The 15,770-nt window shown below is 42.6% G+C and overlaps 1 protein-coding gene across 3 annotated transcripts in view; it reads left to right on the plus strand.

The window, feature by feature from the left end:
* nxph2a (neurexophilin 2a) overlaps positions 1-15,383 on the plus strand; it is a 154,731-nt gene extending 139,348 nt beyond the window's left edge. For all 3 annotated transcript variants that reach the window (XM_063047543.1, XM_063047542.1, XM_063047544.1), the window contains exon 3: positions 14,634-15,383. In XM_063047543.1, the coding sequence (XP_062903613.1) occupies positions 14,634-15,383 (750 nt within the window). The remainder of the gene's footprint in view (positions 1-14,633) is intronic.
* The last annotated feature ends 387 nt before the right edge of the window (positions 15,384-15,770 follow it).

The following is a 15,770-nucleotide window of genomic DNA, read 5'->3' on the forward strand; positions in this document are numbered from 1 at the left end:
GAAGTTGTCCCCTCTGTTTCAAGGGTATTAACTATTCCTGAATGTGGTGTGGTGGGATCTAAAGTTCCTGTATCTCCTTCTCGATGGCAGCACTGAGAAGTGAGCATGGCCCGGATGGTGGGAGTCCTGCTTTCCTGCAACAGCACTGCATGTAGTTGTGCTCAATGATGGGGAGGGCTTTACCTGTGATGGGCTGGGGTGTATCCAGTACTTTTTAATCGACTTTTGCATTCAAGGGCATTCGTGTTTCCATACTAGGCTCTGATGCACCCAGTCAATAAACTCTTCACCACACATCCATAGAAGCTTGTCAAAGTTTTAGAGACGAACTGAATGGCGCTAATGTGCTGGACCCAGGACAGATCCTCTGAAATGACAACACTGAAGCCTTTAAAGTTGTTGACATTCTCCACCTCTACTCATGGATCTCCAGTTTCCTCTTCCTGTAGTCAATAATCGGTGTTGGCACGTGGCCAAGTAGTTAAGGCGTTTGTCTAGTGATCTGAAGGTCGCTACTTCGAGCCTTTGCTGAGGCAGCATGTTGTGTCCTTGAGCAAGGCACTTAACCACACATTGCTCTATGACGACACTGGTGCCAAGCTGTATGGGTCCTAATGCCCTTCCCTTGGACAACATCGGTGGCATGGAGAGAGGAGACTTGCAGCATGGGCAACTGCCGGTCTTCCATACAACCTTGCCCAGGCCTGCGAGATTTTCAGTCTCCCTCCTATATGCTGATTCATCACCACCTTTGACAGCACCAGTGACAGTGGTGCCATAAGAAAATTTAGATATGGCACTGGAGCTGTGCTTCACCTCACAGTCAAAAGCATAAAGTGAGTAAAGCAGTGTACTAAGCACATAGTCTTGTGGCACCCTTGTGCTGATGGTGATTGTGGGGCAGATGTTGTTGCCAATCCAAAATGACTGGGGCCTACAAGTGAGGAAATTGAGGATACAATTGCACAAGGAGGTATTGAGGCCTGGATCATAGAGTTAGATCATAGGTCATTAGTTTAGAGGGGATGATAATATTGAAAGCTTATCTGTAGTCAGAGAGCATTCTCATGTATACACCTTCACTATCCAGATGTTCTAAGGTTGAGTGAAGAACAAATGAATTGGCAACTGCTGTTGACCTGATGTGATGGTAGGCAAATTGGAGTTGAACCAAGTCTCTCCTCAGGCAGTTTCTTCACCAACCTTCCAAATCACTTCATCCCTGTGGATGTAAGTGCGATTGGACAACAGTCATTAAGGCAGATTATCAGGTTCTTCTTAGGCACTGGTATAATTGAAGACTGCAGAAGCAAGAGGTCAAAGGTATCAGGGAAAACTCCAGCCAGTTGATCAGCATAGGTCTTGGGAGTAGTCTGAGTCAGAGTGGTAAGGTTTTGGCTCAACAGGGCTTCAACAAGAATAAGTGATGTAAGTGGGTAAGTTCATTCCTTATTTCATTTTTTTCTTATTTAACTCTTAAGAGAATAGGGGAGCTAGTGTTCTGTTCTGAGTGACAGATGTGGGATATCCAGGAGACTACCAGCCTCCCCGATGGCCACACCTGCACCAGGTACATCGAGGTGCAGCTCCTTAGAGACAGTGTTAAAGAACTGGAGCTGCAGCTCAATGATCTTCTGCTTGTTGAGGAAAGTGAAGAGGTGAGTGGGAAGTTGGATGAGAAAAACTTTTAAAATCCGACAAAAAAGGTAACTAAAAAGGCTATAAGGGAAAAAAATGAAATATGAGGGCAAACTGGCCAATAATATAAAGCAGGATACCAAATGTTTTTTTTTCCAGTTATATAAAGAGTGAAAGGGAGGTGAGAGTTGATATTGGACCACTGGAAAATGATGCTGGTGAGGTAGTAATGGAAGGGCAAAGAACTGGCAAATGAATTTAATGGGTACGTTGCATCAGTCTTCACTGTGGAAGACACTAGCAGTGTGCCAGAGATCTGAGTGTCAGGGATCAGGAGAGAGTGCCATTGCTATTACAAAGGAAAAAGTGGTAGGCAAACTCAAAGATCTTAAGGCCAATAAGTCACTTGGACCAGATGGACTACATCCCAGAGTCTTGAGAGAGGTTGCTGAAGAAATAACAGATGCATTGGTCATGATCTTTCAAGAATCACTTGATTCTGGCATGGTCCCAGAGGACTGGAAGATTGCAAATGCCATTCCACTCTTTAAGGGAGGAAGGCAAAAGCAAGTAAATTATAGGCCAGTTAGCCAAACCTCAGTGGTTGGGAAAGTCCATTATTAAGGATAAGGTTTAGATGTACTTGGAGACTAATGATAAAGTAAGTCAAAGTCAGCATGGTTTCTGTAAGGGGAAATCTTGCCTGACAGATCTGTTAAAGTTCTACAATGAAGTAACAAGTAGGGTGGACAAAGGAAAGACAGTGAATGTCATTTACATGGATTTTCAGAAGACACTTGATAAGGTGCTATACCTGAGGCTGCTTAGCACGATAAAATCCTATTGCGCTACAGGAAAGATACTGGCATGGAAAGCAGAATGGTTGATAGACAGGAGGCAGTGAGTTCAAATAAAAGGAGCCTTTTCTGGTTAGCTGCCAGTGACTAGTGGTGTTCCTCAGGGGTCAGTACTGGGACCACTGTTGTAAGGACATGGCAGTGGTACGAACCCGAGTGCTGAACACAGGCGCAGAGGCCGAGTTGGGAGGCGTTATGGTCATAGCAAGCATGGAATTGGTGTCCAGAGTCTTTTGGTGAAGTCTTGGTTTTAGTAGAGAATTCAGGAACGATGCTAGCCTTAGAACTGATAGTCCCAAGAACCATGGAACAAGGCTACTCCTACAAGAGTCGACCAAAAAACTGGCAACTCCTTGTCTGTCTGTATCTTGTTTACAGCGGTGGCATCCAGCTTAATGGTGCATTACCACCACCCTCTGCTCCAGAATGTGCACTAGACATACATTCTAAACACACACACACTTCACCCTCCCATCTTTGACCATCCTAGTATCCTATTCCTGTTTATTCATCATATTCTATAAAAAATCCCTGTACCCCTTAAAAACACTAAAAATACCCAGACTTGTGCTCTCTTACCCATGCTCAGCAACCCTTTTAATGTGAATTCCTGCATCCCCAACTCCCTTAATTTATTTCTCATCATCTCTCTCTGTATCCCATACTTCCTGCAACACAAAAGTACATGTTCTACTGACTCCTCTTCCTGACATTCCTCACACAATCCTGTCTGGTGTTTCCCTATCATTTTCAATGTTTTGTTTAATGCACAATGCCCCAGCCTTAACCTAGTCCACACAATTTCCTCTCTTCTGTTTCCATTACCTACCCTAGTAGCTGCAACACTTTTGTATTTGATATAAATGCCTCCCTTTCCCCTCCCTGTCCCATCTTTCTTGCCACATTCGGTTGACTTTTTCCCAGATTACACACTTAACCTCTGCTTTACTGATACTAATGTGCATTTCCACATTTTCTTTTTTTAATGCCCTCTTTGCCAACTCATCCACCCTCTCTGCCAACCATCCACCCTCTCATTCCCTTTCACCCCTACATGTGCTGAAACCCATAGCAATTTTACCTGACCTCCCCGATTTGCAATTCTTATAACTAACTGAAGGACTTCATAAAGTACATCTTGCCGACTGTTTGTGTGAAAAGACCTTAAACTTGCTAGAACTGAGGATGAATCTGAACATATCAATGCTTTGGCTTGTCTGGCTTTCTGCACCCATTGCAATGCAACCAACACTGCCAGCATCTCCACTGTAAACACTCCTAACTTATTAGATGTTCTTCTGCTGATTCCAATTTCTTTTGCTGGTATTACCACCCCAAACCCTGTCACTCCTGTTTCAGGTTCCTTCACACCATCCGTATAAATGTGAGTATAATCACTATACTTTTCCATCACATGACAGTTAAATGCATTTACCAAATCTGTTTTATATCTTCCTTTCCTTTTTACCCCTAACAAATGCCAGTCTATGTCAGGCCATACAAGCTTCCATGGAGCTACAACCGGATAAACTACTGAAGGACTTATCCTCAGATCAAATACTCCACATTCTTCCGCGATATCATTCCCTACCCGACTAAAGGTATCCCTCTGAAACCTCCCATTTTCCCAGCACTCCTACAACACTCCTTTAGTAGGGCGAGAATCATTGTGCCCCTGCAAGTTAGCCCAGTAGTTTGCCATCAGTTGCATCCTTTTTAGTTCCAAAGGCATTATTCCCATTTCTACCTGTAGGGCTGACACTGGTGACGTTTTAAAAGCCCCACTGCACACTCTCAAGGCCTAAGCCTGAATCACATCCAGTTTCCTTATAAGAGACCTAGCTACTGATCCATATACTATATTTCCATAATCTAATACAGATCTTACTAAAGCCACATACATTCTCTTCAAAGCTGAACAACTTGCTCCCCATTCCCTACCAAACATCTCATCATATTTATTACTTTTTTACATTTCTCCTCAACTTTCTTGATATGGGCTGCCCATGTTAATCATGAATCAAATACAACTCCCAGAAATTTAAATGATGCAACCCTTTCTAATTTAACCCCATACATCCTTAACTTCTTCCCTACCTCAACCCTTTTCCTGGTAAAAAAAAAGTGAGTTTTGTCTACTGAAAATCTACATCCCCAATCATAACCCCACTCCACCACTTCATCAATTGCTTCTTGTAGTTTCTTGATTATATAGTCCACATTCCTGCCTCTTTTCCACAAGGCCCCATCATCCGCAAACAATGACCTACCTATATCCACTGGTACCTTTGTGAAGATATCATTGATCATAATGATGAAAAGTAACAGGCTAATCACATTACCTTGAGGTGTGCTACTTTCTATTATGTACTGTTTTGATCATTCTGATCCAATCCAAACTTGAATTTTTCTACCAAACAAAAAATCTTTAATCCAATTAAAAACTCTCCCACCAACACCCATCTTATGCAGTTTAATTAACAATCCTTCCTTCCACATCATATCATATCATAGGCTTTTTCAATGTCAAAGAAAACTGCCACTACTGACTCTCTATTTGCCTGGGCCTTCCTTATTTCAGTCTCTAACATAATCCCTGAGTCCATGGAATTCCTTCCCTTTCTAAACTGGCAACTCCTTGTTGTGGTCACAGGGTCTTTATCCTGCAGTTTCTGATGGGAAGCAGTTGTGTGTAGTTAGTGGAACCTGGGAATGATTGGAATTTAAATGAGGTGATTGAGGCCCAATTCCTGAGGTAAATAGCATGGTGGGGGATTGACAGAAGGGACCATGACAACCACTGCTTTTCACATTGTTTGTCAGTGATTTAGATAATGAAATTAATGACTTTGTGGCAAAGTTTGCAGATTATAAAATGGGTTGGTTGTGCTGAGGAAGCAATGGGATTACAGCAAGTCTTAGACAAATTGGAAGAATGGGGAAAAAAGGGTAGGTAGAATACAGTGCTGAGAAATATATGATAATCTGTTTTGGTAAAAGGGACAACAGTGTGGAATATTATCTAAATGGGGAGAAGGTTCAAACATCAGAGGTGCAGAGGGACTTAAGAGTCCTTGTGCAAGGCTCCCAGGTTAGTTTACAGGTTGAGTCTGTGGTAAAGAGGGCAAGTGCAATGTTGACATCTATTTTAAGGGGAATAGAACATAAAAGCAAGGACATAATGCTGAGCCTTTATAAGACCCTAGTCAGAACACACTTGGAGTATTGCCAACAGTTTTGGGCCCCATATCTCTGAAAGGATGTGTTGCTATTGGAGAGAGTCCAAAGGAGGTTCTCAAGGATGATTCTGGGAATGAATGGGTTAACATATGAGGAGCATTTGGCAGCTTTGGGCCCATACCCTTTGGAATTTAGAAGAACGCGGGGGAATTTCATTGAAGCCTACAGAATGTTGAAAGGACGAGATAGGGTGGATGTAGAGAGGATGTTTCCTCTGGTGGAGGTACCCAGAACTAGAGGGCACAGCCTGAAAGTTGAGGGGTGACCTTTTAGAACAGAGTCAAGAAGGTAAGGAAGAAGTTTTTTAGCCACAGAGTAGTGAATCTGTGGAATGCTCTGCCACAGACTGCGCTGGAGGCGAAGTCCGTGTGTATACTTAAGGTGAATATATTTAGGTTTCCTAATCAATCAAGGTATCAAAGGATATGGCAAGAAAGCAGATGAATGGGGTTGAGTGGGAGCTGGAATCGGCCTTGATGAAATGTCAGAGCAGGCTCGGTGTGCTGAATGGTTTAATTCTGCTCCTATGTCTCATGGTGTTTAGCACTCAGTCAGGTAACAAGTCTGGGCTGGATGCTTTCCATGGGTTCACCCTCCTGAAGCATGGTGTCATATCGGCCTCAAAAGACTGAAACCACAGGATCGTTGAGGTCTGTGGGAGGTCGGAAGGTGCTTTCATATTTTGACAGTCAAAGTGACCATAAAAGGCATTGAGCTCGTCTGGGAACAAAACCTTGTTGTCGCCTGTTTCACTCGGTTTCACTTTGTAGGAGGTAATAACATTCAAACCATGCCACAGCTGTTGAGCATCCCTCAGTGATTCAAGTTTAGTCCAGAATTGCCACTTCACAAGTAAGATAGCTTTCTAAAGCTATCTTATTTTTGCCCTTGTATTTTACTCTTGTATTTTACTTGGCTAGCGGAGCTCAATGCCACTGATCTGGCCCTCAGCCAATTCCAGATCTCTTGGTTCATCCAGGACTCTGGTTGGAGAAGACTGTGAATGAATTTACGGGGACACACTCCTCTACAACTGCTTTTATAAAGTGTGTGACACCCTTGTGCTGCAGATGATACTGTATGTTGATGAGAGTTGCCAGCGATTTCTTCAAACAAACTTGATTGAAGTCCCCAACAATGATTTCAAAGGCATCAAAGTAGACTGTTTCTTCTTTGCTGATTGCTGCAATCAAAACCTTGAGTACCTGCTTAACATTACCCAGTGAAAGTAAGAACGTAAGAAGTAGAAGCTGATGAAGTCCTGCACCACTAGTCAATGATAATTGATAATTTATCATAGCTGATAAATTACCTCAGGCCCACTTTCTTGAACTAATGCAATAAATCCGATCAGTGTTGGTCTTAAATATAGTGAGCAACTAACCCTCTAGACTCCATTTGGTTTGTAGATTCCATAAATTTGGTATGCTCTATGAGCTTGAAATTTGTTGCGTTCACTGTTGGTGTTGATTGCAGCTTATTAGCTTTAGTTCACTTTTCCCAGAACCAATTAGTTACAACTCGGTCAGACAAAAAGGCTGTGGATAGAAACACACTTCTTGGACAGGAATAAAACAGTGTTCCACTGGGACCTACTGGGACACTTCTATTTGCTGTACACACAAATTAAATGACTTTGGGAATCCAAGGAAGATATTATATTTGCTGGCAAAACAAATGTACGGTGGATTACAATAAGTACTATTGAACACTACAGGACGGTATAAATAGGCAGCCAGAGGACATTAATAGGTTCACAGGAAGGAATGATATATGGTAGATACTGTTTGATGTAGTAACATGTTGAACAATAAATACACTTTAATTGATAGTATATGAAATCTTTGAGATGAGAACAGGATAAACAATTATGTAAGTCATTACAGTGGCAGAGAAGTAGGTGAAAATTTTCTGTATAAATTAAATCATTGCGGGGATTTGTATTTAGACACAAATCTACAAACTGGTGGAAATGCAGAACATGTAAAATATATTAAGTGTACACTTTTGGACTTCCTGTTATAGAAACTACATAATAGTAACAGGGCTTGGATTTATGATGTCCTATTGTCACCCCAGGATCTTCTACTATTGTCTGGGGCCTCGTCTGTAACAGTATTGAAGTGGCTGGTGTTTTGTAGCACAATCCCAAAGATTACAACTGTAGTTTGAATTATAGATGACATGATATTTATACTTGTTTCCATCATTTATTTTATGTGTCAGACTGTTGTCTTCTTTAAGAAAGTTACATTAATACTGTTGCTGCCCCTCTTTCCGACTTCCACCCGAATATTTGTGGTACCTCTTGTCAATGCTACCATCAGGAAGGAAGTACAGGAGCCTGAAGACACACACTCAATGTTTTGGGAGCAGGTTCTTCACCTCCACCATCAGACTGCAGAACGGTCCATGAACCCATGAACACTACTTATCGTTTGCACCGTTTCTTTATTTATTTTTGTTTTAACTCATAGTAATTTGTTATGCCTGCACTGTACTGCTGCTACAAGTTGACAAATTTAACAATGAGTATCAGTGACAATAAACCTGATTCTGATTCTGACATGCTGCTCCCTTAAATACCTTTCTATCCATGAAGCCAAAGTGTTTAAAAGAAAGAAGTTATTTTCTTCACAGTGTAACTTAAAACAATAGTTGCAAACTGTACTGATTTTTCTCTTTGAATAAGAAATTATTATTCTTAAACACTTTTTCATAATGAAGATCAAAAAACTGCAGATATTGGAAATATGTAATGTAACAGAAATACTGTAAGCCATCATCAGATCAGATAGAATTCGCTGAGAAAGAAGCAAAGTTGGTGTGGCAGCAGAGTAGATGGTGGAGGGGAACTGGCACCTGCTTGTAGAACTTTCTATTTTTACATAATGAAATGGTGGCTTATGAATTGCAACTTCTAACACAAATTAGAAGTTAATACTTCTCACCACACTGACTATAATGTAGAATGTATATTGGCTTGTTGGAAATCTAAGCTAAGTAGTAGCCACGCAGATGCTTTTGAGTCATAGGGTCATAGAACACTACAGCTCAGAAACAGAAACTTCGGCCCATCCAGTCTGAGCTGAACAATTAACCTGCCTAGTCCTATTAACCTGCACTCAGACCATAGCCCTCCATGCCCCTCCCATCCATGTACCTACGGGGGAAGAGGTTTCTGAAGGATAGTGGTCTGGTTTGGGACAGTCCCTGTTGCAAGAAGTGTTTTGTGCAGATGAATAGTTCCAAGGAGGAAGGGCCAATACTCCTGAGAGATGGTCTTCGAGGGAAATTCGGATTGTGGTGGGTGCTTTCACGCAGACCATGGATCCAGCATTTGAGTAAAGCGATACACCCCTAACTGCTCCAGAAATGACCTGCAGCATTCATGCGCAGATTAGACTGGCTTAACTGTAATGAGCCCTTTTATTTCTCTTTTCTTATTTCTGGAACTGTAAATTTGGTAAATATACATTCTCTATAATTTTATGCTTCTGTACAATCTGTCATCTCTGGGCTACTGATAATTGTGTATGGGAGGTAGTTACACAGCATTCGCTCAAATCAAGGTACCTTTAAACGGAACATCCCTGCATTCCTGTTTGGTTGAACCCTAAAACATACCGACCCTAGATCCTTGCTTATTGAAAGGCAGCCTTCTCATCACTGAGTTACGTGGCTGTTAGCAGAGTTAGCTAACGAGCCAAGTCGGTGTACGAGCTCGGGTAAGAGGGTTGCATTTGGTTAAGACTATCGTGTGGATAGTCAGAGGCTTTTTCCCAGGGCTGAAGTGGCTATCCCGAGGGGGCAGTTTGAAGGTGCTTGGAAGTAGGTACAGAGGAGATGTCGGGGTAAGTTTTTTACGCAGAGAGTGGTGAGTGCGTGGAGTGGGCTGCTGGCGACGGTAGTGGAGGCAGATACAATAGGATCTTTTAAGAGTCTCCTGGATTGGTACATGAAACTTAGAAAAATAGAGAGCTATGGGTAACCCTAGGTAATTTCTAAGGTAAGTACATGTTCGGCACAGCATTGTGGGCCGAAGGGACTGTATTGTGCTGTAGGTTTTCTGTTTTTTTGCTATGTTAGACATGAGTTACCATGCACAAGGCCATGTTGATTGTCCCTTGTCAGACCCTGTCTATCCAAATACTCATATACCCAATCCCTTAGTATACCTTCCAATAACTTTCCCACTACTGATGTCAGGCTCACCGGCCCATAATTTCCTAGCCGTTTCTTAGAGCTTTTCTTGAACAATGGAACATTAGTCATCCTCCAATCCTCCAGCACCTCACCTATTACTAAGAATGTTTAAAATACCTTTGCTAGGGCCCCTGTTGTTGCTGTCCTAGCCTCCTACAAGGTCTGAGGGAACATCTTGTCAGGCACTGGGCAGTTATCCACTCAGGACTGCAAACACTTCCTCCTCTGTAATCTACATTGCTACTGCATTTCCTCACATCTATAGACTCTGCGTCCACCTCCTGAGTAAACACAGATCCAAAAAAATCTGTTTAAGATCTCCCCTTCTCTATCGGCTCCACGCATAGGTGACCATTCTGATCTTCCAGGTGACCAACTTTGTCCCCTGCTGTCCTTTTGCTCTTAATTCTCTTTCACCTTGTCTGCTGCAGCAACCTCATGTCTTCTTTTAGCCCTTCTGATTTCCTTTTTAAGTGTTCTCTTGCATTTCTTCCATAAACCTGTTGTCTTTTATTCTGACAGGAATATACAAACACTGTGCTCTCAAAATTTCACTTTTGAAGGCCACCCACTTACCAAGTACACTTTTGTGAGAAACAATCTGTTCCATTCCACACTTGCCAGATCCTTTCTGATACCATCAAAATGAGCCTTTCTCCAATTTAGAACCTCAACCCAAGGACCAGACCTATCCTTTTCCATAATTACCTTGAAACTAATGGGATTGTGATCACTAGATGCAAATTGTTCCCCTGTACAAACTTCTGTCACCTGCCCTGTCTCATTCCTAAATAGGAGATCTAGTATCGCACTCGCTCTAGTTAGGACTTCTATGTACTGATTAAGAAAACTTTCCTGAACACATTTGACAAACTCTATCCCATCCAGTCACAAACAAGAGAAAATATGCAGATGCTGGAAGTCCAAGCAACACACACAAAATGCTGGAGGAACTCAGCAAACCAGGCAGCATCTTTGGAAAAGAGTACAGTCAATGTTTTGGGCCGGGAGCCTTCAGTAGGACTGGAGAACAAAAGATGAGGAGTCAGTTAGAAGGTGGGGGGTGGGGGAGGAAGAAACACAAGGTGATAGGTGAAACTGGGAGGTGGAGAGGAGTGGAGTAGAGAGCTGTGAAGTTGATTAATTAAAGAGATAAAGGCTCTATCCCATCCAGTCCTTTTACAATATGAGAGTCCCAGAAAAAATGTGGAAAGTTAATATCACCTACTATCACAACCATATGTTTCTTGCAACAGTCTGCAATCTCTTTGCAAATTTGCTCCTCTAAATCCTGCAGACTGTTGGGTTGTCTATAATATAATCCCATTAGCGTAGTTATAACTTTCTTATTCCTCAGTTCTACCCATAAAGCCTCACTAGACGAGTTCTCTGATCTCTCCTGAGTGAGCACTGCTGTGACATTTTCCCTTACTAGCTAGTCACCACTCCCCCTTAAATCCCTCCTGTTCTATCATGTCTAAAATAATAGAACACTGGAACATTGCGCTGGCAATCTTGCCCCTCCTGCAACCATTGCAACCATTTCACTGATGGCTACAATGTCATAATTACAAGTGCTGATCCATGCCCTAGGCTCATCCGCCTTTCCTACAATACTCCATGCCTTGAAATATACACAGCTCAGAGCATTAGTCCCAGCATGCTCAATCTTTTAATTCCTGACCTTGTATGTGGGTTTAGCAACATCTTTCTCCGCAACCACTCCACTATCTGCTCTATTGCTCTGGTTCCCATCTCCCTGCAACTCTAGTCTAAACACTGCCCCCCCCCTCCCCAGGCAGCACTAATAAACCCTTGAGGAAATGAGAGCCCAATGATCCAAAAATCTGAAGCCCTCCTTCCTGCACCAAAGCCTTAGCCACCTGCTAAACTGTATGATCTTCCTATTTGTGGCCTCACTAGCACATGGCATGGGTTGCAACCCTGAGATCACAACCGTGGAGGTCCTGTCCTGTAACTTAGAACCCAACACCCTGAACTCACTTTGCAGGACCTCATTGCCCAAACTACCATCTCTTTGGTATGGACATGGACAATGACCTCTGGGGCTCATCCTCACAGTTAAGAATGCTGTGGACTCAATCCAAGATTGAGCACACAGAGGGCAACAAACCATCTTGGAAACTTACTCTTGTCCACAGAACTTACTTTCTGTTTCCCTAATGAACCCCTTATCACTACTTCTAGTCTTTTCTTCCCCCACACCCCTCCCTTCTCTTCTGAGCCACAGAAACCCGCTCACTGCAGCTTCTCCCTGGTAGGTCATTCCCCACATCAGTATTTATACTTATTATTCCGGGCAGGTGGGGCTCATCAGCCTTGGGCGGCAGCCTGCCTAGGAGAAGGAAAACTCTGATTTTAAACCTCTGCTGCCTTGTGGCCATACCCACCCATAGGAAAGGCTTCAGAAATAAACCTGGAGGAAGAAATCCGGAGCTGGGCTCCCTGAGACAGTTTGATGTAGTTTACAACTTCACTCTGGCTGTCTCTGTGATGACGTTGGTACCAAGCTGTATCGGTGCTTGCCCTTCTCTTGGATTACATCAGTGACGTGGAAAGCAGGAACCCACTGCATGGGCACAGCCAGTTCTTCAAATCTTCCCACCCAGCCTTATGGCCTGGAAAGGACACAGTCCACCAGAGGAGCATCCCCTGGGATCGACGGCTGCCTATACATACTTATTATTGAGGGTAATGTCCACAGGAGTACTCTGCACTGGATGCCTATTCTCTTTCCCTCTCCTGACTGTCACCCAGGTACCAGCCTCCTGCAACTTACAGGTGACTACCTCCCTGTAGCTCCTATCTTGTTCTCCCATATGAGCCGAAGGTCTTTGAGCTGCAGCTTGGTGCACTTTGTGCAGTTATAGTTATCAGGGAGACTGGAGGTCTCCCGAAGTTCCCACATCTCACACAAGGAACATATCGCTAACTCTGGACCCATTCTCAGCACGCTAGCTATGTACCGACAGAAAATAAAAGCTTACTGGAAAACTACTTAGAGCCCGCACCTATGTTATCAAAACTGGACCACTCTAACACTGCCCCACTCCAACAATCGATTTGGGTTGAATTGTTTTTGACCAACCCAGCCCTTGCATTTGTCTCTTGATGGACCTCTGAGGAAATACCTTCTTTTTTTCTGGCTCTGTAGCTCTGAAGTTATCGAGGCCTCATTTTAAATACATGCCCTCTGGTATTATGCATTTCTACCCTGGGAAAAAGATACCAACTATCTACTCTATCAACTTATGAACACACCTATGTTCTATGGAGATTAATGTAAGTTAGGCATCACTAGCTTAATTAGTTCAGCACAATATCTGGACTAAAGGCCTGTTCCTAAAATGTACTATTCTATGCCCTATCTTCTATACCTCTCATAATTCTATAAATTTCCCCTCAGCTGCTGCTGCATCAGAGAAAACAACTTTAGTTTTCTCCAACACACATCAAAGTTGCTGGTGAACACAGCAGGCCAGGCAGCATCTCTAGGAAGAGGTGCAGTTGACGTTTCAGGCTGAGACCCTTCGTCAGGACTAACTGAAGGAAGAGCTAGTAAGAGATTTGAAAGTGGGAGGGGGAGGAGGAGATCCAAAATGATAGGAGAAGACAGGAGGGGGAGGGATGGAGCCAAGAGCTGGACAGGTGATTGGCAAAAGGGATATGAGAGGATCATGGGCCAGGAGGCCCAGGGAGAAGGAAAAAGGGGAGGGAAGAGAAAACCCAGAGGATGGGCAAGGGCTATAGTCAGAGGGACAGAGGGAGAAAAAGGAGAGAGAGAGAAAGAATGTGTGTATATAAATAAATGACAGATGGGGTACGAGGGGGAGGTGGGGCATTAGCGGAAGCTTGGAAAGTCAATATTCATGCCATCAGGTTGGAGGCTACCCAGACGGAATATAAGGTGTTGTTTCTCCAACCTGAGTGTGGCTTCATATTTACAGTAGAGGAGGCCATGGATAGACATATCAGAATGTGAATGGGATGTGGAATTAAAATGTGTGGCCACTGGGAGATCCTGCTTTCTCTGGCGGACAGAGCGTAGTGTGGAATTAAAATGTGTGGCCTATCTATTTGCGCAGCCACTTTCAGTGAACTACAGACTTGGATCCCAAGGTCCCTGTGTTCAGTGATGTTAACTAACATAAAATAAGCAAAAACTCAAATGAAAAAGATTGTCATTTATACACCAGCGGTGGTTGTCATAGAGCTGAGAGTCAGGTATAGTGTATTCAGACCCTCAGATCAGTGAGGTAAGGAACCATCCTTGGACTCAGTGTTTCAAAAGAATGGAGTTGCCAACCTTCACTAAGGTAAATTAATCTACATGTTTTTGTTACATTAATTAGCCTGAATATTTTTAATTACAGTGGTGAGTTGAAATACTCTGGTGTCTGATCTCCAGTGCATTTCCTTCTTTAATAATGCAGTGAACAGATGTGGAAATCAGAACTTCTGATGTACATCTGACCATGCTTCTGGCCATAACCACCAACTAGACTTCAGTGTAATGCAATCTTTTATTGTGTTCATGCTGCAATAATATTGGCCAAAAGTAGTTGATCTGAGTATCAAAAGCAAATACAGTGCTCCTGAAAGTTTAGATTGACGTTGTAGAGATAATTTACACCTACCTGTCTATTAATCCTTTGTTTTATTTTATTCCAGATCAATTCCCATGAGAATCGGTTAGGAGGAAGACTGGAGCTGTTGGAATTACAAGACAAGGCAGCTGGTCCAACATTTGCTAATAATTTGGCTATTACGCAGAGAGTAAATCCTTTGCGGCTGTTTGTGAAGGAGATTCCAAAGGCGAAATTGGACATGACTCATACCCCACGGATAAAAATTTCTGATGACTTATGGGCATGGTTAAACAACCTAACAGATAGTCGAGAATCTCATTCACGGACCAAACGCAGACCCATTGTTAAAACAGGAAAGTTCAAAAAAATGTTCGGCTGGGGTGACTTCCATTCTAACATCAAAACTGTTAAACTGAATCTTCTCATTACTGGGAAGATAGTTGACCATGGGAATGGGACTTTCAGTGTGTACTTCAGGCACAACTCAACTGGTCTCGGCAATGTGTCTGTAAGCCTGGTTCCACCATCCAAGGTTGTGGAATTTGACTTCTCTCAGCAGTCAACGCTGGAGACCAAGGAGTCCAAAACATTCAACTGTCGAATCGAGTATGAGAAAACAGACAGGGCAAAGAAGACAGCGCTGTGTAATTATGATCCTTCAAAGATATGTTATCAGGAGCAGACCCAAAGTCATGTTTCTTGGTTGTGTTCCAAACCATTCAAGGTTATATGCATATATATAGCTTTCTACAGTGTAGACTATAAACTTGTGCAAAAAGTTTGTCCTGATTACAATTATCACAGTGAAACCCCTTATTATTCATCTGGTTAACAAAATAGCCATGGCATGATAGGTGAAGACTTGTCATTCTGTACGTAACTTATTTATACATAGTCAATGTCATGGATTAATAATGATAGTAACTGTTTAAGACAGGCACATCTGGTTTAGTGCAGCTGCTACCTCAAAGGGAGCATCTGAGACTGGGATTGCATGATAATCATTCATAAAATGAAGAGTCTGTTCTAAACAGTCCTCATAGCAAAAAGAAAATTAATATAATATGCAGATATAAAAACTAAACTTTGTCTGAAACAATCACTTAAGGCTGAACAGCATATTTGTATTTTGACTGCAGCTCCCTATACAAGAATGAATAAGTTCCTAAATGTTAAATTTGCACATTAGTTCATGAACACAGTCCCTATAGGGATTATT

This window comes from Mobula hypostoma, chromosome 5 (genome assembly GCF_963921235.1).
Source record: "Mobula hypostoma chromosome 5, sMobHyp1.1, whole genome shotgun sequence".
NCBI classification, from domain to species: domain Eukaryota; kingdom Metazoa; phylum Chordata; class Chondrichthyes; order Myliobatiformes; family Myliobatidae; genus Mobula; species Mobula hypostoma.